We start from the raw sequence: 21,705 nt of genomic DNA on the forward strand, positions 1-21,705 counted from the left end.
TGTAGGCCATGTCCTCCTTACTGTGCTGTATATGAGATGTAATCCCACAAAACATGCATTTATGAATATATTAAAGTGTCTCATGTTGGTTAAGCCCAGCCTTGTAACTCCACAAAAGTTTACAGTACAACACAACATAACGTAACGTAACACAAGCCTGCTGGGGACTGGCAGAAGAGGAATGGAAAGCTCCATCCCTTCTCTGCTTGTCCACCCACTTCCTGTGTGGAATTCCATTGGCATGCCTGCTAGAAATCCTTTCTTGCCCAAGGCTACCAGGCTAGTGATTAAATACAAGACTGGGTTCAGTCCATTGGTTCTTGTATCTCAACACTGTCCGTAGTCTCTCAGAAAGACTTTTTCAAGACACGTTACTAGAGATTCTTTAACTGGAGATGCCAGCAATTTAAACCGGGACACTCTGCATTCAAAGCTTCTGCTCTGCTTAATGATATATGACCCTTTCCACAAGCACATAGGTTTGCAGCAGCATTATGGCTCAACCATGGCTTAAAATGTTTTTGGCAGCCTGGTTAGAAAGGCAGCTCTTAGGCATGCAGTGGCAAACCAACTGCACCATGCTAGTGCACTGTCATAGCCATGGTTGCTCATGACCTTTCAACTCATAGCCAATCCAAAAAAAAAAAACCACCAATGAATCAGGAGGGGAAAACCAAAGAACTCTGCCCTCAACAGGTATTAGGAAGTTACGGTGCTTGTAAGATCAGGCTGTTAAGCACTTCAAACAGATGAATATCTTTTTACAGTACAAATAAAGATATACTTAGAAATAAGTATATAAGATGTCAGAATTATTTCCAAGGTATACATTTTTTAAAAAGCAAATATGTTGCTACAACAAAGTATAAAATGTTTCTCTCCTTAGATGTGGCCCCCAAATATATATATTTTTTACCACATCTCTATAAACAAGTAAAGAGAAACATGCTCTGGTCGTAGGTTCCTAATCCCTCTGGAGAAAACCCAGATCATTTCCATTTAAGGCCATGTAAGCAGCAGCTGCACATTTTTGTCCCCTGAAGAAAATGAAAGTCAACCCAAAGCTTAAATACATGCTTTGCTTTTTATATGTGCCAGTATTCCAAGACATCAATTATTTTCAGGTTCCTCTCATGTAACCTAGAAATTAAATAAGGTGTATTATTTTATCTGTGCATGACTGGCATATGTTCAAACTGTTTTCCCTCTCTTCACAGGACATATGAGCATATTCACAAAGATATGTAAAACTTATGGATGGATGGATCACTTTTATTTGCATGGCATTTAAGAAGTTGTGTCTAGATAAACCATGGATTGAATATGCAGGTGTGATGTCAAGGAATGTTCACAAACATTCCAATTCTACAGGAAACAAAACTACCATTTTTTTCAAGCCCAGGAAATAAGGAAGCAAAGGACAAAGAAGCCACAGGAAACAGTAAGGAAGGAGGGCAAGTTAGCTCATAATCAAAGAAGCAAGGCAACAGTAGGTGATAAAACAAGGGTCTAAGCCTCTAAGGAAAGTGGGCATTGAAGAGACGAACTGAGAAAGGAGGAACATGAAAAGGACTGTGAAAGGATATGAAAGATATGAAAGCTAGGAGCTAAATGGCACATTAAACCTAGGTTATGGGTGCAACAAAGGAATGTCTAGGCACGCTTTTTAAATAACAAGAATACAAAGCTGAAAATGAATGAACTGCAGCTAAAATATTATGTTCATTTTTCACATGGTCTAGTCCTTCCCCTGCCCACCCCCCTAATATTCTTAAGATGGTGTCTTCTCCAGTCTTCAGAGAATAGCTGGAAGTGGGGAGGCAGAAAAAGCGCCCTCCTTTCCTTCTACTCTGCAGTTTTAATCTGAAATCTTAGGCGCAGCACTGCGCCCAGAGGTCAGAAACTGATTGCACTAATGAAATTCCCTCTCGCAAAGTGCAACTAGAACAATGGGGGTTTCGAACACTGCTGTTTTTTGAGAAGGGATTTCCTAGGTTCACAGTATTCTTTTCTGCACTGAAATGATTTTTAAAATACAATTTCTTCTAGTAATTGTGGAAGAATGGTCCATAAATATTAGAACCTTTCATAATACAACAGTCATAAAGCATATTTTCTAAACCCATTTCTACGCTATAAACTACATATATTTAATCATCAATATTTCACTGTTAAAAACAAGTGTGTTAGATGAAACTCAAGATGCAACTTTCAATAGCCTGTATTCTATCCATATGTAAGTGATCCCATTTGTAATCGCATGTGGTGAAACAAGATGGTACCTTCGTTGCAATTGACAAAATTTCTTTTTTAACTAAAAATGTATTTTTCTTGAAAGCCTCTGAGATCTATCACCCCAACAATAATGAAGCTCTACACTGCTGCTAAAAGGAGTGCTACTTGCATCACCCCTAAAATTGCTAATTTGATACAGTACAAGCATCATGGTATGTAAGGGGGGAAAGTCACTTGCATTAGGAAGTGATTTCATATTTTGTTATGAAAAAATATGGAAACTATTTGCCAACAGTGTTATAAATTTACCATAACATTGTGAAGTTTCTTGAGCTCTTTCAAAGTCATGTATAGAACCAATAGGCTACCATATTTACTTTCCAGCACAATCAGAAGACCTACTCCACACCACCACAAGGAACACCACAAGAGATAATTTTGACTCCTTCCATTCCCCAAACAGCAGATGCCACTTAATACTGCAAACTGTTTTGTAACTCATAATTTCAAAAGCAGTGTGTGGCATGAGAGAGATATGTTTAGATCAAATCCACAGTACGCATTACTAGAGTCCTGATCACTGGAAAAACTGGTCCTTAATATTCATTAGCAAAATCAAAATCATGTGTTTCGGTTTTTCATTTTTGTATACAGCTTTACAGGAAAGTTACTGAAAACAGTAAGTCCAGTTGGGCAACAGCAAGAGATTTTGTCATTGGAAAGCTATGTGTACTCACTGTACACTTGTTATTGACTGAATTCACATGTCAATAACATTTGTAGACATGTAGAGTCCTTTCTAACTCTCTCCTCTTCCCTATAGCTCAAGAACGAAAGATCACTGCTTTAAATGATGTAAGCTGTGCAATGTCCCTGTTCTTATAAAGCCTCTTCTATAACCAATCACTAGAGTTAAATTCCTGGATGACATCATGAGCCCTGCCTATGAAACTTTTGTTATTTTTTCCCTCCACCAACTTCAGTTGTTCCCACAAACTCGGTGACGGAGAAGCCTTGTAGGTTCCCAGAGCATATCATCACATATTTCAGAAATCACTGGCTATTGAGGTAAGGGAATAAGTTTGTTTTTTAAAAATTAAAAATGTATAAGGGATTGTGGGTTTCTAAATTAGCTATCCTACTTGAAGAGAGAGGTCTGTCGCCTTTGTTGAGAAACATTAGCTTGATACAGAGCTCCAACACTGGTTGCCTTCTGCATCTTTTTAGGGTTGTTTGATAATAAATGCAGGTACAGCAAAAAACATTTGTATATAGAGGGGGCGGGGCGTATGATTTGGGAAGAAACATTTTTAAATAATTCAGACTGAATCAAGCTATATTTCAGTGCTTTGTGGACAGCAATGGATCCTGCTGTCACAATGTCAGAAATTTTGTTATTCCTCCCTCCCTTCTAGACTCTCAATTTTCTATTGAAAATGTTACTATATTCTTATTATTATTTTGTAAAAGTATCTTATTTGTAGTGTTTACATTGCAGATTAGCAGTTAAGCAGTTTTAGTACGTACAGGTAAACTTGTACATGGTTTTTTCAGCAAGCCACATCTAATACTAATATTCCCTACGACCTGAGTATTTATTTAAGGAAGCCCAAGGGTTTCTGCATAGCCAGTGAGAATCACATGACACCCCATGCCATATCACAAACTGATTTTTAAAGTCCTTGGTGTTTTAAAATGGTTTGTAATACCGCATGGAGAGGTGTCGCTATTTTAAAAACCCACCAAAAGCCGAATGACATGTTGGGCACAGATTTATTAGCCTGATTTCTTGGATCCTAACCAGCAGCAACAATCCTACACAGTTAAGGTCACTTTAAAACACTGGGATTTAAGAAGCCTAATCTTGTGCATGGTTGTAACCACTGTCATTAGCTAGGTGTTTATTTCAAGCAGCCTACCTACAGTGTTAATTTTCAAGTAACGTAATGTTTTCAACCACTGAAGTGTTTTATTAAAGACACTCAGAACAGGCCCACTGAAATCAATGGTCTTAAGTTAGTCACCTCCATTCATTTCAGTGAGTCTACTCCAAGTATGACTTAGTTGGATCCAACCCACTGTCATGCTATGAACAGACACACTGAATTCAATGAGGCTTAAGTTAGTCATCACTTCAATGGGTCAGCTCTCAGGAAGACTAAATCTGGATCCAACTCACAATTGCAATCACGAGCACATATGCCAAAATCAGAAAAAGAAGCAAATAAAATCATTTTACCGTTTGAGAGAGGGGAGAACTATTTATAGAGCTGAAGGCAAGATTTACTGTATCATTCCCCCCCCCTCCATCCACTTATCACAGTTTTAATTCAAAATGCAGTCCCATGAACGTTTACTTTGAAATATGTTCTGCTGTGTTTCCCATGTAAAGGTGCCAGCAAAAATTAATGGTGTTGCTATTGTATCAATAAAGACTTAACCTTGTTGCTAGAGGGGAGTAGTATTTTCACTAGAAAGCTGTTACTATTTGGTTAAGTTTTGCATACTCAGAATTCCTTTTTAACATTGTAACAGAAATATATATTAGTGAAAACACTTATTTATACACCAATAGAAACTGAACAGAATTCCCCATTTTCAGAGTACCTGATTTTGTAGTTTTTTTAATACTACCTAATTTCTATTATAGACATTTTTCAAAGCAATCAGTTGCATTTTTATTTTTGTCCACAAGAGGCTTTTTTATATAAAACACACACACACACACACACACACACACAAACAACCCAGCAGCACAGAATAACAGCCAATTCTGTTACATTATCGCAGACACAAACACTAGCTTTGGGAAGAATCTCAGAGCAATTCTGCAGCATGCTAGGATTACTTCACCAACTGAAGCAGCGAAACTTGATCCATTTCACTGTATGTTCTCAAGTGGGGAAAGGGGCATAATAAAACTAAGAAAAGTTTTATTTTTATTTTTATTATTTTAACAAAATTGGGGGGGGTTGCTTTGTGATTATTCATTTACAAGTAAAAAGAATTTACACTGGAAGGAGGAAAATCTAAAAACACGTTTTAGATGCCCTGAAAGTTCTTTTCTGCTTCATTTTTCTTGCAGGCTAGCTAAACATTTATTTATTTATTACTTTTAATATGTCAGGAGAGATGAGTTCACTCTTATGTTTTTTTCTTTGAAACAGCTTTTGTCACTGCTATGAAAGTGAGCCTTTTCTCTGTGACTGAAAATATGCACTTTCTCCTAACCTTTTTTCTTAACATTCTATAATCCTGTTTGTTTCTCTTATTGCCTCATCTCACCTTTTTCCTAGAATCTTGAGCCAATTCTATTATTATTATACTTTATTAAATTTCTATACTGGCCTGCATGTTTACATTGGTGGTTTACAATATAAAAACACAAAAATGCATACCATAGTAACAAACAAAAATAATAACCCCCAGTTTAAAAGGCCACAGATTGTTTAATTAGCCAATATATATGTGCTCATCGCTTCTTTCACTTAGCTTCTTGGGCACTATTTCCCCTTTTTCCATACTGTTGTTTCCTGCCCTTTCATACCAACCCCCAGTCTCCCCATCCCCCCCCCAAAGACATTCATACCACTTCTATTTATCATTATTTTCCTGATGGTTGACACTGCTCATTATAAGATTATATGATGCAGATCTGCCCCCAGCCTCTTAGACGAATCCCAAGACTGGGATAATGTAAATCTCCTCACTTGCCCAGAAATTACTGATTAACTGCTGCCACTAACATTATTGAAACAATTTTGGGAGAGGGGCAATAGAAACTGACTCCCAGCAGAACAGACTTATTCCTCAAAAATGTTGTGATATTAATGGCCTCCCCCTTCATTTATAAGCTGTCTCTCCTGAATTAACTTTCAAGAGGGGGCAATCAGCAGTAAACTGATGACCTCTAGTGGACAAATGAAGCAACACTCTCCATTTTCTTTAAAAAAATTATTTAGAAAACAATGAAACAACAACTGCTACTGCTCCTCTTCCTCGTGGATGCTCATCTGTAATCAAAGAACCCATTTTTATTCTGAATCCTCCACTTTCTGTGTACTAACTACTTGATGTCTGAATTGAGGTCAACAAAACTTTAAATTAAATGGAATTGAGGGATTCAATTTTAATGACTCATGGTTTTCCGAACATATATATATAATTATAGACCAGACTACCCCAATGAACAAAGTGGGATTTAAATGAGCATAGGCTTGGGATGTGATTCTTGTTTCCTTCAAATGTCTTTTTATTGTTTTTATTGTTTTTTTATAATTATTTTTATTAAGGATTTTCGTGGGTTACAAAGGTAGTGCAGTGTCTCATGCATCATTTTTACACATCAATTTTACTTATTGAGACATTATGAGGAAGGGGGGAAAGAGGTGGGTGGGATGGGGAGTTGGGTGTGGTGGATTGTCAATGTTTCTGTTTTTCTTGATATGTGTAGGGGTCTATTACAGAGATACAAAACAAAAACAAAAACAAGGAACGGAATACTGATGTCCTTCCAATGTCTTCTCCTCCAATTTCAGAGCAATAACGACAGGCAACAGTATTCATCTAGCTATATGTATTGCAGTGAAATGAGATCACAGCTGTTTGCTTATATGTTATGATTAAGTCTTAACTCTTTGAAAAGCCTCGTGTTGACAAACGCAAGTTCTTAACTACAGAAAAAGCCGCAGCCTAGCTTGCCAAAAATACTGTTCTATCAAGAAGCATGTTGCTGACCCTCCCAGAGAGTGGAGTTTTTCCATCAAATAATTTCATCTTATAATATTACATGCAGGAAGGGAGCATCTGTGCTTTTTATTCAGTAACAAGAGAGTGATAACTATTTCCATCAGCTAGCTATGTGACATGTCTGTGAAGTGTCACACCATATTTAACAAAGGTGCTTAATACAAATCTGTTAGTATTTAATTCACTATGGCTTGCTTAGAGTAGAATAAACACTTTTACATAACTGAGTCCATATTTGGCTAGAAGAAGGAACAACATTTTTACAAGGTCCCTTGAGTTGTCTTGTGCCTGCCTTGTGTTGTTGTTTTGTGTGTGTGTGTGTGTGTGTGTGTGTTAGAGTATCTACCCTTGTCAAATGTAAACCGAAAAAAGAAAAAGAAAAAAAAGAACTGAACATGGTGTCAGCCAAATATTTTAATGGCTAATGGTCCATTACCATTCATTTATACAGAATCAAACTAAGCTAAAAAGTAATGGAAAGTCAAGCTGAGTTGTAGAGTGTATTTATATAAAACATTCCTTTGTAAATATGATCTAAGCTGAACAGAGCCCACCAACTATGCATTTTAGACTGCCAGGAGCTTGACAGCTTCACTGTTTTTGCAGTCTTGGGCAGGCGTTAAAAACAGAAGGCTTAACAAAGCCTTTGTGAACCACCATACATGGCTGGTGGGCTACATTCAGCTTAAGGGGTCACAAGTCACACCTGGTACGGCAAACGAACCACATCTCTCAGGATTGCTTTACAAGATATGGATGTGTTTGCAGTATGTCCACTGTTACTCCCTATGAACTGCAAACATGTATACCCAGGAGGTGTATTCCAGCCACATATTAAATACATGACTCTCTCCTTCAAATTGTTATGGTTTTAACATAAGAGTATATGATAAAACCTGCTGCAAACAGCTCTTTTCCATAGCATTGCAGTGGCATAGCTGCCAAGTTTTCCCTTTTCTCGCGAGGAAGCCTATTCAGCATAAGGGAAAATCCCTTAAAATAAGGGATAACTTGGCAGCTATGTGCAGTGGTCTTAAAAACAAGTTTGTGGTATTATTGAAAGGCAGGTTTGGTCTTCTTGTTAAGATTTGTTTTCTATGTATAAATGTCTCACAAAGTAAAGAAATATCACATGCTTGTTTCAAACATGTTGTTTACTTGGAAATAATCGGCACTTGCCCTGGTCAATGCACTGTTTGTTGTATTTCTAACACTTCACTTTCCTGCTTTCCCCAGCTCCACAAACTCTTAAAACAAAGCAAACAAGAAGACATTAAGCACGTTGCACTGCCCTTGAAAACCACTGCTTCTTAAAAATCTGCACCCACTTCCTTAAAATTGCACTTTCCTGTTGCCATGGAGAAGGTCCAGTACATAACCCGGTCTGCTATGAGGAGAGCCTCAACTATTGAGGTGAACCCACAAACACGCCAAAGGCTTCAAGAGCTCTTTGTGAATTTTTGTCTTATCTTAATATGCCTCTTGCTTATCTGCATCATTGTGATGCTTCTTTGAAGTCTGGCTTCTTTGATTGATCTTCACTGCGCTGTGCAAATGGGGAAAGCAGCCAGAGGGAGAAAAGAACCAAAGAGGAAATTTCCAGCACAAGGAAATACTTGCAAGAAAGTCCAGCATTCGGACTAAACAATTTCTAACCAGCTGCACTATTCATTTATTAGCCACTGCAACCATGTTAAAAGCTCCTGTACTGAACAGTGATTTGAAACATATTGTTAAGTGTATGTTGCAGACTTGTTTTACTGAATCGATGTGTTAGCAAAAATAGCTGTAAAATGTCCAATAGCAAGTTTTACATATGACCATCAATAAGTTTTAACTATGGCTCTGAAATGGGTTCACATTTGAATGGGTAGGTAGAGATTGAGGCTAAATGAACTGTTAACAGGTACACTTAGATCATTATATAGTTTAGAAAATATTCTGCACAGCCTACTTTCAAATCTTGAGTACTTGGATTATTTAGATCAAACTATTACAGTATCAAGCTTGCTTTAGCATGCTGATGACTGAAACCTTGAAATTAATGCTTAAACCATTACATGGTCACACTTTCCAGTCTGAAAAATAAAAGTATTCAATCAATCCATAGTTAAATGAAGTTAATTTTCCACCTGATATGCATATTGCACATTTCAGCAATGGCATTTGTCTAGAACAGCCTGAAAGAGGTACTGATACCCAAACTGTGGCCAAATGTAAATAAACCTTCAGGCATTAGATATATTTGCAAATACTGCATATCCTCGCTTGTGTGTTAAAGTAAGGTAATATGAAAGTGGTGGAAGACACTGGATGTAGATAGAGTATGACAAGTAAGAGTTTTGTGCACAAAAACCCAAGTAATGAAGTAAAACTGATATCAATACTTTTCTGAAACGTAAAGATTGGGATTCAATGCAGCACTAAGGAGGTTTTTCCCAAGTATTTCCTCTTGTCTGACAGAATTATCTCCCCTCCCCACCTCTGCACACTGATTTAAGGGTTCTCCAGAGCAGATTATGGGGAGGCACAGGGGGTGTAGTGAGGGCAGGGGTGGGGAGCCCTGTTGTGCTAGCACTGGTTTCCTCTAACATGCCAGATCAGTTGAATCTAGCATTAAGTATGGGGAAAGTGCGAGGTCAATGCTTTGTATTTTGGCAGTGCTCAGTAATATTTAAAACAGAATAAATGCTTCCATACAGTAAAAAAAAAAAAAGTATTGATATAAGCAGTTTGTCCTTTGGTTGTGTCTTTTTTTTAATCACTCCTTAAAATGGCATTCAGATATTTGCTTCAATGTACAAAATATTTGCTTCAATGTACAAAAAAGCCAAAACATCATACTATGGATGTCTATATATTATATATGGGGGGGGGTATAGAGTCGAGTTTACTCATGGATTGGGCATATATGCTTTCAATTTCTTAGCTTGGTTAATAATTGTGAATGGATTTAATACTCCCCAGGAACCTTAACCATGGCCAAAGCTTTTCTAGGCGCTGACCCAGCCAATGGTTAAAAACGAGTTCATATTGTTTTGAAACCAAACTTCCTATCATTTCTATGAAGTGTACATGTGATCATTTTAGCTGAACTGGTAAGAAGCAACCATGTCTAATGACTCATTCAATTCTTATAATTGTTTCATACATTAAGAATGTACTCTTCTAATTATGTTACACGTGAACTGATCCTTCCAGTGTTGAAAAAAACACACACATTAGGTTTGGTTCCTTCTTAAGATAAAAAATAAAGGCTAATGAATCGGCAAGACATTTTTGGCTTATTTCTGTTTATTTCAATTAAAAACTGGTAAATAAAGTTGATCAACTTGAATAAATTTTACAAAGTTAGGCCCACCTGCACTATACATTTAAAACAGTATCACACCATTTTAAACAGTCATAGCTTTCCCGCAAAGGGGACTATAATTGCTGAGAAATCCATATAACCAGAAATTTTGGCTGGCCTTGGCAGCTGTCAAAATGTATAGTTGGGCCCTTGCCCCTCCCATTCAGAGCAATACTCAGAAAAAAGGGCCCATCGTGTTCAGGTAAAGCCACGTGGGATTATAGCATTACAGTGGAACCTCAGTTTATGAACACCTCGGTTTACGAATTTTTGGTTTGCGAACGCCATGGACCCATCTGGAACGGATTAATTCACTTTCCATTACTTTCAATGGGAAAGTTCGCTTCAGTTTATGAACGCTTCAGTTTATGAACAGACTTCTGGAACCAATTACACCCATGCTTCAGGTTAAGTACGCTTCAGGTTGAGTACTCCGCGGACCCGTCTGGAATGGATTAATCCACTTTCCATTACTTTCAATGGGAAAGTTCACTTCAGTTTATGAACGCTTCAGTTTATGAACAGACTTCCGGAACCAATTGTGTTCATAAACCGAGGTACCACTGTAATTCCTGATCTACCACTGAGTCTCTGCAGGAAGTTGGGAACAATCCTATTGCTCTGTTCTCCAATTCCAAACTTTTGTAGCTGTTGAAAGTAGCTAAAGTCTAGCCCCAATTTTGCCCACTTGCAGGCAGGGAGAAAGGTTGGGATCATTTTGACAGAGAGCAGGAAAGGTGTCCCTTGAACTACAGCTATCTGCTGCAAAAATAGCTCTCTCAATCTTTTCCAGAGCTAGAGCCTTGTATGGCTGGTACCACCAAGACTGTCTCCAGTCTTTCCTGCTAGAGCCAGGAGAGACTAAGACTCCAAGTGGCTCAATCACTACACATTCACATGACCCACCTCAACTTCTCTATCTTGGAATAGGCGATGGAGACAGTCAGATCAGTGCAGAAGCGAGGATGACCCAAGCCTCCTCAAAGCTCCAACTTAAGAGATGGTGGCAGAGTATCCAGTAATCCTTTCCAAAGTTTAATTACTCACTCGCCAATGACCCACTCATCAAGGTGGAAAGCTGCATATAACACCATATTTTCCATGCATATGATGCCCCCATGTATAAGACGACCCCTATTTTTTTGAACCCAAATTAAGAAAAATGAAACCCTAAAACAGAAGTGAAAATCTGGATGATTGGCGGCGGCAAGTTGTTGATCTTCTTGGGGGCGATCGCCCTCAAAGTTTCCAGCATGAGGTGCATGCAGTGCACAAGCAAAGGCAGCGGGGGGGGCACCACATACTCCCCCTCGGTGGCAGCTGCTGCTGCAGGGAAGCAGGCTCCCAAGCAGGATGCCAAGGAAGAGCCAGGGGAAGGCAGCGGCCACTCTGCGCCAGGCCATGCCGTCAAGCAAACTGAGCTGCGGAAGGTGGTGAGTGGGCTGGGTCGGAGTTTGAGAGGGGAAGAGGGGAAAAAATGAAAGAAGGGCAAGGAGAGGTAGCTGAGGCAGCTCTCAGCAGCAGCAGCAGCAGCAGCAGCTGCTGCTCTCGATCCAGTGGTCAAGCCAGCGGGGGCTTCAGGAGGTGAGCCAGTCACCACCATGCAGCCGGGGGGGGAGGGGAACAGCAGCAGGAAGGACCCCCTCAGCCCACCCAAGCCAAAATCCCGGACATATGCTTAAATATTTTTAAAATTCCCCCAGATGCCCATGTTCCATGTACAAGACCCCAATTTTTTTTCCAGGCAAAAAAACCCTTGTCTTATACACGGAAAAATATGGTAACTAAGATGTACAGTACTACAAACAGTAGAAGCACCCAGTGTACAAGACCCCCAATTTTTTACTATTTTTAAAAGCAAAAAACCCCTCGTATTATACACGGAAAATATGGTAACTAAGATGTACAGTACTACAAACAGTAGAAGCACCCACAGTGCATGGTATAAGGACTTTCTGCAGATAAGGATTCATTGATTTATTAATATTAAATTCTATATGTGCTTTGTGAATAGATGATTTAAGAATGAAAACAGAGCCAGATGATTAGCAACTTGGAGGGCAGGGTTGTGCTATGTGACTAGTTATAAAGGTAAACGTGCATTTTTATTGTACAACGTCACCTGCTGTTTGGAAAAATACTTTTTTACTTGGCATGATAAGACAAACAACTCCCTTAGTCAAGTCATTTTGTGCAAACCATGCCACTTATTAAAAAGTTGTCTGCATTTCCTTTCAAGGGTGTTTTGGAGGGTGGGCGGTGTGTATGTGGGACTGGTTTCTATAGTTGTTGCTCATCAGCCATTTTCTCTTAGGTGCTGGACAGCCAAAGCTCAGGAAAAGCCGCCAAGAACTGAAGATGTGATATACATCTGTCAACCTTAATTCACTGGCACTGAAACTGAACAAACTCAAAACTGCGATCACAAATTCTGCTGCACACATAAAAAGTGCAAGAGACGCCTACAATGGATCTTGCAGCAAACAGAGGCCTCAACCTCCTACTCAATTTTTTACTCATTTTCCTGGTTCTTGTTCTCATGTACATCCTTGTAAAGCTCATGTGAATTTTTCATTTTGTTTGAACATTTACTATTAATCCACTATGGTTACTTGAAGCTCCAAACTTTGTGAACAGAAACACTGAAACAAACAAAACCCAGAAAAATCCACAACCTACAAAACTGAAGAGCAGGGGAGCATTGATTTTATTAGACAAATTAAGAACATGGATTTGCTGGTGTGCATTATTTTTGCACCAGAACAGAGCAAGACTGTACTTCACAAAAACTACCCCCTTACAGTATAGAATAACTGCAACATGATCACCAGCAGAAATAATCAATACTATATATTTACGTATCTACCAAAGAATGGTTAGACTGTGGACTTCTGAGATTACAGACTCTACAAGTAGGACACAGAAAAAAAAACTTAGCCCAAAAGCTGCATCGCAACAACCTGAAATACTGAAAAGTAATTATTATTAATTTTTACATGCAACTAATCGTTTAAAGGAAGAAAATAATGACAGCACATTTGTTTGAAGCAAACATGGAAGTTCCTGTGACTTTTATTTGGGTATGAGGGCAAACAATAATTAGAGGAGGTAAGGTGGCGGGGGTAGGAATACAGCCTAATTGTTTGCATGCTTATTCAGAAGTGAGTATTTCAGTGTTTGATGGGCCTTACTCTACCCAAAATTACTAAGGAATAAGACCCATGAAATGCAGTGGCACTTACTTACTAGCGAACATGCATAGGTGTACACTGTTAATTATTCTGAACACTGAAAATGGGCCAATGTATTATTCCATTATAATGTGTTAGTCACAACATTTTTAGCAGAACAATATGCTCCCATTTAGTCTCTAGCTACACTAGTCTTTCAAGCCACAGAATTTCTGAAGGACACACTATAGCAGTGGATTGATATGGCTAGAATTCCAGAGGGATAGCCATGTCAACCTGTGGCAAGAAAAAACAAGCGAAGTGTTTTTACGATGACACATGACTCTCAGATGCTTCTATGATTCTTTTACTTGTGATGCTATTTTTTGTGAATATACAGTAATGTGGAATCAAATGTTCAAAGAGACCTTTATGAAATTCAGAATGCATATGTTTCTTCTACACTTGCTTTGCCTACAGTTCTGTTTTACAGAATAAACTGCTCAGTGAATTTACTATAGGAACTTTATATGTCTTTGGGCACCTTTTTGAGATATGTCTGTCAGTCTGCATGCCCACCTTCAGAAGTAGAATGGCTGGCAAGAACTACAGTGGTACCTCGGTTTAAGTACACAATTGGTTCCGGAAGTCTGTACTTAACCTGAAGCGTACTTAACCTGAAGCGAACTTTCCCACTGAAAGTAATGGAAAGTGGATTAATCCGTTCCAGACGGGTCCACAGAGTACTCAACCTGAAGCGTACTTAACCTGAAGCGAACTTTCCCATTGAAAGTAATGGAAAGTGGATTAATCCGTTCCAGACGGGTCCGCGGAGTACTTAAACTGAAAGTGCTCAAACCGAAGCGTACTTAAACCGAGGTAAGACTGTACTACATTAAATGGAATAGCCAATGGAAGCTCAGCAATTGCAGAGATTACAGTATTCAAATGTCTGTGATACCACATATATGTTGGAAAACAACTATAGACTTCTTGTATACATTTCAGAAATCAGACATTGGCAATCACAACAAAAGAGATTGAACAGTCTGTTGCAATACCATTTTATTTAGATTCTCATAAGTTTTCAAACATGGGAATATTTCCAACAGAAAGACCATTCAATCCTGTAACAGTAGAATAGAATTTCTGCATATACACTGAAAGCCCTAATGTTCTCCTGCGTTTAACCTTGAAAGCATTTTACCTATGTGTTTAATTCTTTTTTTAAAAAAAAAACATCCTGAACTTCTATTGTCACCTTCCTGAGAATTCAATTTACCCTCAGCATTCTTAGAATTCCACCACTTTGGTTCCCAAGATCTGGTTTGCAATCAAACTCTTACCTACAAAGGCACAAGCCAAAATATTTAACTGCTCAATTTTAAGTCTCTCTTTTGCTTTATCAGTCAGTTATTTAAAGTTTATATGAAGTCTGTACAGGTCTTTCCAACTTTCTGCATACTGTTGAGGTCCTCTGAGATTGATAAAAAGTCCATATTTAGTGGGAAAGCTACACTCACATATGTAATATATACAACAGATATCAGAAATGTACTGACAGTATTGTATCTTACCAGTGTTAAGAATTTCACTAATTTAATATACAGATAAATGTATCAAAAGTTTAATTTTGCTAAAGAATGAAAAAAGATTATACTTTGTTGTTTTTGTTTTTTCCTTTGTACCTAATTGAGACATACCCAATAAATCTCCAATTGTAGCCTTGGGGCTAAGAGTTTAAGTCAAAAAGTCCCTGGTTCAAATATCACCTCAATCATAAATGCACTAGATAGCCTTAGGCAAGTTATCATTCTCTCATCCTCAACCCTCCATTTGCAATTATATGAAGAAGTAGTATGGACTATTTTACAGTCATCATAAGAATTGGGAATATAACGTTAAGTAAAGTGCTCTGAACTGCTAAATAAATGCTAATTAATATTTTCATTCCCAACTCTGTTCTATAGTGAACAGAACCACCTCCACAGCCCTTTATTTACCATATTACTGGGTTGAAATGATGCCAATATTTTCTTTTCCCATGATGCTACTCTCATACAGAGTCTGAAGAACAGTTCCTAGCTTTTCTCTGCATCAGCACTCATTGAATAATGAATGCTCTGCTATTACTGTGTCATAGAAGTGCTGCTCTACTTTGCATTGACCTTGAGGTTGGTATTTGCTATCACAGCAAACCATAGAACTGGTTTGCGATTATTTTGGCTAACAGCAGTTAAGAAAACCAGGACTAAAATAAGCAACTCAATATACAAATACCTGAAAAAATAGTTTTAAGTTGCAAAAACGAAACAAAAAACCCCACCACCTTTTACTTTTGGAGGGCAATTCAGAAGTCCCACCAAAACACATGGTTCTCACGTTTGGAGCTGCAGGCACTGCAAAATACCGGTAGCTGGCATCAGTGTACCATCTTCATGTGCTGTGGTCAGGGCACAGCTGTAATAATGAATGAGCTGATTACACAAGTGACAGCTGGCTACAGAGCTGGGAAGGACATACCACTTCCAGACTGAGCTGCATACATGGATGAGGGCAAGGAACGGTCTGGGCAAGTGTCTCAGTCACCTAAAAAAATGTGCAAGTCTTAATTCTGCAACAGCAGAAAATCTATAACTAATTCAGAGCAAAATTTGACTCTGATGAATTGGTACAATCTAGGCAAAAAAGAAAAGGGAAAGAAGCTTTGGTTCTGCAGCATCAACGAAAACTAACATTATATAAATCACTGACTCAAGTATTTCAGACATTCAATATTCTATGAGATGCAGCATAGCATGCACAATATAACGTCTATCGATCAAAAGAAAACATATTTTTATATGAAACTTCACCATTTTTAAGTGCAATGAACTACTCTGTCACTCAAAATGTATTCATAACATACTCAAACAGGTGAAACAGGAAAAAACCTAACTGTATTCTCTCAAAGTTTATTTTAGCAAAATGTGTTTTTGAAGATAGCAAGGTGTGATAACTCAGGGATAATACACATCACCCCAAGAAACTGAGTTATTTACCTTAAATATGCTAATGACATACAAAGCCTGAAGTCAATGGTCCCTAATTCAACACAGAGTTAGGCATGGGTCAATTTCTTTAACTTTAATGAACCAAGTAAGCATAAATGTAAAGGTGATTGTGGTTGATGTATAGAGCTAGATACAGTAATATTAATACTTAACTGAATGCCCACCCATAAATTCCCAGTTCATTTCAATTAAAATCTTCACTATCAAAGACATCAGACACATGCTACACTATGACTGTAGAGGACCACTGCTGTCATTTAATATGTTATTTGGTGTAATTTCTCTTTCAATCCACTTGGTGGCAGCAAAAACTGAATTTCTGCTCTTACCTGCACAGGATGCTCACTTCCTGTTCTAAGTTCTTCAAGCTGCTGTAACTGCCAAGGAGATAAACTGTATGGCTCTTCAGAAGGCCTGGACTCTGGAGGGTTTGTATGAAATTGTTCTGTAAGCCATCTCTGAGTCCTCTCTGAGGGTTGAATGGGAACCCCGCTCACAGCCTGCGGTCCCAAAGTTATATATCCTTGATGAAACACCTCACAGTTGGATGTGACAGGCTTGCTTTCAGGTAAGGCACTATAGGTCATATCTAAGGCATGTCTCCTGTTTGAGGGATCAAGAGCACCCAAGTCTTCCTTGCTGCAACTTTCAAATTTGTATTTGCAGTCCAAGGTAGAATTTCTTTTTTTCCCAGTTTCTCTGTCCTCCATCTTGAGTAATTCCATGCTGTTGTGCAAACAGCTCGTCCCATTTATTCTTAATTGTGGTGACACAGTGTTGTCTCTTCCCAATTTATCCAGGCTTGTCCTGCACTCTGCTGAATAAACACCCCCATCCTGGGTACATGTAATGGGTGCGCTGAGTCTAGACAAGGACGACCATTTCCTTACAGGCCTCAAGTCCTTCATGTCAAGAGAACTGTCCAGGATGCCCTGATGCCTGCTTGCGGCGGACCTCAAAAGGCTTGTACTCCATTTTGAACAGTCAGACTTCACAGGTTCCCTATGCTGGGATAGCGAAGAGCTGGTATTAGACGGCATCACATGGGCAGTGGGAATCGAGACCAGTGAACGGCTGGGCTTAAATGATGAAGTACCACTTGAGGTGGAATGATCTGGAGGGAAAGATTTTCATCATGTGAGTGAACACAGTGCAATTAAGAACAGGTCAAGATTAAGCACCACAAAGAAATTAAACATAATGCGTTGACACAGATGAGATTATTTGAAACATACATGGTTTTTAATTCATGATAGGCCTGTCTATAGGGCAACCTGTGGCCCTCCAGACTTGGCTAGAGCTGATGGGAGTCAGCCAAACAACATCTTCAGGGTCACAGGTTTTCTCATCCATGTAGTATACCAACAGAATTTGTGGAAGAGATACAAGATGGAAAAACTATAGATCGCTATATACACTAAAACTGCACAGGACTGAACTGATCTCTGAAATTTTCAGGAAGAGGCTGGAAAGCTGCATCAAATGTTTTGTTTTCTTCCACTCCTCATGCTTAAGGCATTCTAACATAGAGGACTTGTAAGGGGAAAAAACCCTCACATGCATGACCAACACAGACCCCCAACAAACACCTGTCTGGCAGCACCCTATATATATGTTTTAATGACCTTAATATGTAGCCATTTTCCCAAAACAATTCTGGGATAATGAGGAAGTTACACTAAACACTAATGAAGAAATAAAGTTTCCTATATAGAATATCCACTAGTAAATTACATGGTTTTGCTAAAAAAATCACTGTACATCTTCAAACATATAGGCAGATAATATACTGGAACCAAATGTGTAATTGCACAAAAGAAAGGCACCTTTATTTATGCAAGGAGGTGGGATCCCCAATTTTGGACAGTTTTCCTTTGGTGTTGTGGCCCCCTGCAACATATGCCATGCTGCTCAAAAGAACCCCACAACTCCCAGAATAGGCTTTTCTGGGGGGGGGGTGTTCGTGCAGATAGATGTGGGAGGTAGAAAATCTGGCTGATGGAACAAGAAGTTAAGATTCAAGCGTTTGTATACTGAAAAATAACACAGTATATAGCAATGGTATATTGCTACTGCCTCGCCTCTTCCATTCTGGCTCCATTCACCATCTGAAATATCAGTAGGCGTATAGAAAATGCCAATGTGCCAATGTTTCTAGACAGACAAGCAAGTTAAAATTAACAAAGGTGAGGCAGAGGTTACTGGAATCTGAGTAGCAGCTCTCCTATGCCTAGCAACTGCTGCTTTGCATCAAAGCCTGCAGACTACCAAAAATAAGCAGCTAATCCTGGCATTAGAATCTTAGCCTTTACAACGTCACGTGGCTCAACCTTCCCCCAAGCTGTTCACGTTGCTGTTACACGGGAGGCTTTCTAAAAAGTCTTACTATTTGTTCTTAATCATCGTGATCTGCTACAGTTACAATACCGTGTTTCTCATATTATAAGACATGTCTTATATTTATTTTTTCCTCAAAAAAACACACTATGGCTTATTTTCAAGGGATGTCTTATTTTTTCCTCCTCCTCCTGCCGCGGCCGGCATTGCTGCTGCGCCTATCACTATGTCTTATTTTCGGGGTATGGCTTATATTCCTTGAATGCTTAAAAATCCTGCTATGGCTTATTTTATGGGTATGTCTTAAAATATGAGAAACAGGGTATATGGCTTTGGGGGAAAGAACAAAACAATTCCAAGACTTCTGCCATTATGGTTTTCCAGGAGAGTAATGCTTAGCAGAATTCAGGTGAATCATGTTAAAGGCAATTTAATCCTGTTCGGCAGCTCTCCGCTTATGGTGGCACAGAGGATCAGGCACACAGATCTCAGGAAGAAGCAGGGAAGGTATCATTAAAGATGTCATTAAAAAGCCATATTGTACACAATTGTGTTATGGAAGGTACAGTGTTCCAGAGACCAGGCTGTACTTGACTTACAAAAGTATGTTACTTCTCACATCACATTTCATTGCCATCTCTCTTAACTACGATGGCCATAGTCCAAAGATGTCATTAAAAAGTTAAAACCGTTAAAGTATCTACCCGGTAGCATACTGAATCATATACAAATAAATGTACATACTCCAAAATGTTGAAAGATCCTTTTTGAGGAATTTGAAAGAAGTGGGCAATTCCTTTTATATTTATGACAACTTGCAAATTAATAAATGAAGCTACATATCACAGTGAATGAAAGAATGACAATATTTAATACAGTGGTACCTCGGTTTTCAAACGCCGAAAACCCAGAAGTAACAGCTTCAGTTTTTGAACGTGCCTTGGAAGTCGAACAGGAAATGCAACTTCCGCTGAGTGCAAGATCCTGAAGCCTAGCTGTCGGCTACTGAGTTTCAGTTTTCGAACATTTCAGAAGTCAAACTGTATTCCAGAATGGATTACATTCGAAAACCGAGGTACCACTGTATTTTCTTTTTCACTGGATCTGAGCCTATAGAACAGGCACATCCAACAGGTAGATCTACCGGTAGATCATTGGGTGTCTGTGGTAGATCACTGGTAGATCACTGGCTCCCCCAAAGAACCTCAACAACTTTGGCTCCCCTAAAAAATGCTCAACATTTTAGCCCTTTACCCCCCTAAAACAGGGCTTTCCTCCAGCCTCAGAAAATCTCAACAACTCTGACCTGAATCCCTGAAAATGGGCCTTCCTACTTCCTAAAAAAACTCAACAACTTTGACCTGAATCCCCCAAAAGGGGGTAGATCACTGCCAGTTTTTAACTCTGTGAGTAGATCGCAGTCTCTTCGGAGTTGGCCACCCCTGCTATAGAACATTCTAAATTGGAGGAAATTCTTGTACACAATTGTGTTATGGAAGGTAAATGTTTAACAGTGCAATGCTATATAGGTAAAGGTAAAGGGACCCTTGACCATTAGGTCCAGTCGTGACCGACTCTGCGGTTGTGTGCTCATCTCACATTATTGGCCGAGGGAGCCGGCGTATAGTTCCAGGTCATGTGGCCAGCATGGCAAAGCCACTTCTGGCGAACCAGAGCAGCACACGGAAACACCGTTTACCTTCCCGCTGTAGTGGTTCCTATTTATCTACTTGCATTTTGATGTGCTTTCGAACTGCTAGGTTGGCAGGAGCTGGGACCGAGCAACGGGAGCTCACCCCGTCACAGGGATTCAAACTGCCTACCTTCTGGTCAGCAAGCCCTAGGCTCAGTGGTTTAACCCACAGCACCACCTGGGTACTCAAAAGGCTGTAATACTATGGCTGCAGCTGTAATGCTGGGCACACTTACTTGGGAGTAAATCCCACTGAATTCAATAGGACTTACATCTGAGCAAAATACACACAGGATCGCACTGCAGAAAATGTACTGACACTGACTTCAGCTTAACACTGACACCTTCAGCTTCCTGTGCCTATTCCTGTAAGAGAGTAACCATAGCAGTTTCACTCTGAATGCCAAACTATTCTGGTAGCTTTGCATGCAAACTGAAAGAAAAGGTCATCTTTCAAGTTTCTTCTTAAATCAAGACTCTGGGAAAGGAAGGGTTGTGCTTCTGTGTCTCCTACATGGTACTGGGCTCTTTCAGAGTCTAAGGTCCTGAAATCTTTACTGATGATCATCATTTCTACCAATTAAGCAGGGTGAAACATGGAATGTTAATCTTTAATTAAAGTTTTAGTTGATTAACCACAGTGATTAATCAATTAAAGCTAGTATCTTGTGCTCCCAGTTTATAGTATAGGGACACCAGCAGTCAAATCCTGTCTGTAGAAACAAATAATAAAAGGTGGGTTGCCACGTGCATTGTTTAGAAGTTCTGTTACCGGGTTATTGCCATCTATTCAGCCATAATTAAATGAATGCCCCTGGGAAAAGAATGAGTAAATACACACTTGGCTGGTTTCATTCTAACTGAACTGTACACACAGCAAGACAGTGAAACCATTTTTATTCAAGGAGTTGTCTGCCAACTTTAACAGTCTACAAGTTATTTTTTCTATTTGAAATAAATATTTGCTTGCAGATTTTATTTTTCTTCCATTGTTAAACAGTCTTGTCCCAAACCCTGAGATTGGGTGCGGGTTCCTTTTTGTTGTTGTTGTTTTAGTCGTTTAGTCGTGTCTGACTCTTCGTGACCCCATGGACCCCATGGGTTCCTCTTTAACTT

At 39.1% G+C, this 21,705-nt stretch overlaps 2 protein-coding genes and 1 long non-coding RNA gene across 6 annotated transcripts in view; 1 reads left to right on the top strand and 2 right to left on the bottom strand.

The window, feature by feature from the left end:
- Window positions 1–21,705, bottom strand: part of CEP85L (centrosomal protein 85L) — a 103,476-nt gene that overhangs the window by 44,944 nt on the left and 36,827 nt on the right. For all 4 annotated transcript variants that reach the window (XM_035109173.3, XM_035109172.3, XM_088666052.1 and 1 more), the window contains exon 3: window positions 16,889–17,673. In XM_035109173.3, the coding sequence (XP_034965064.2) occupies window positions 16,889–17,673 (785 nt within the window). The remainder of the gene's footprint in view (window positions 1–16,888; window positions 17,674–21,705) is intronic.
- Window positions 3,221–8,649, top strand: PLN (phospholamban). The gene is made up of 2 exons (XM_060272650.2): window positions 3,221–3,303; window positions 8,221–8,649. The coding sequence occupies exon 2, from the start codon at window positions 8,341–8,343 to the stop codon at window positions 8,497–8,499; it is 159 nt and encodes a 52-aa protein (XP_060128633.1). The 5' UTR covers window positions 3,221–3,303; window positions 8,221–8,340; the 3' UTR covers window positions 8,500–8,649.
- LOC148686246 (uncharacterized) lies at window positions 12,452–16,190 on the bottom strand. Its single transcript, XR_015948946.1, has 2 exons — window positions 14,259–16,190; window positions 12,452–14,167 (listed from the first exon to the last, which is right to left on the bottom strand). It is a non-coding gene; the product is annotated as an uncharacterized LOC148686246 (long non-coding RNA).

This window comes from Zootoca vivipara, chromosome 3 (assembly GCF_965207765.1).
Source record: "Zootoca vivipara chromosome 3, rZooViv2.hap1.1, whole genome shotgun sequence".
NCBI lineage: Eukaryota > Metazoa > Chordata > Lepidosauria > Squamata > Lacertidae > Zootoca > Zootoca vivipara.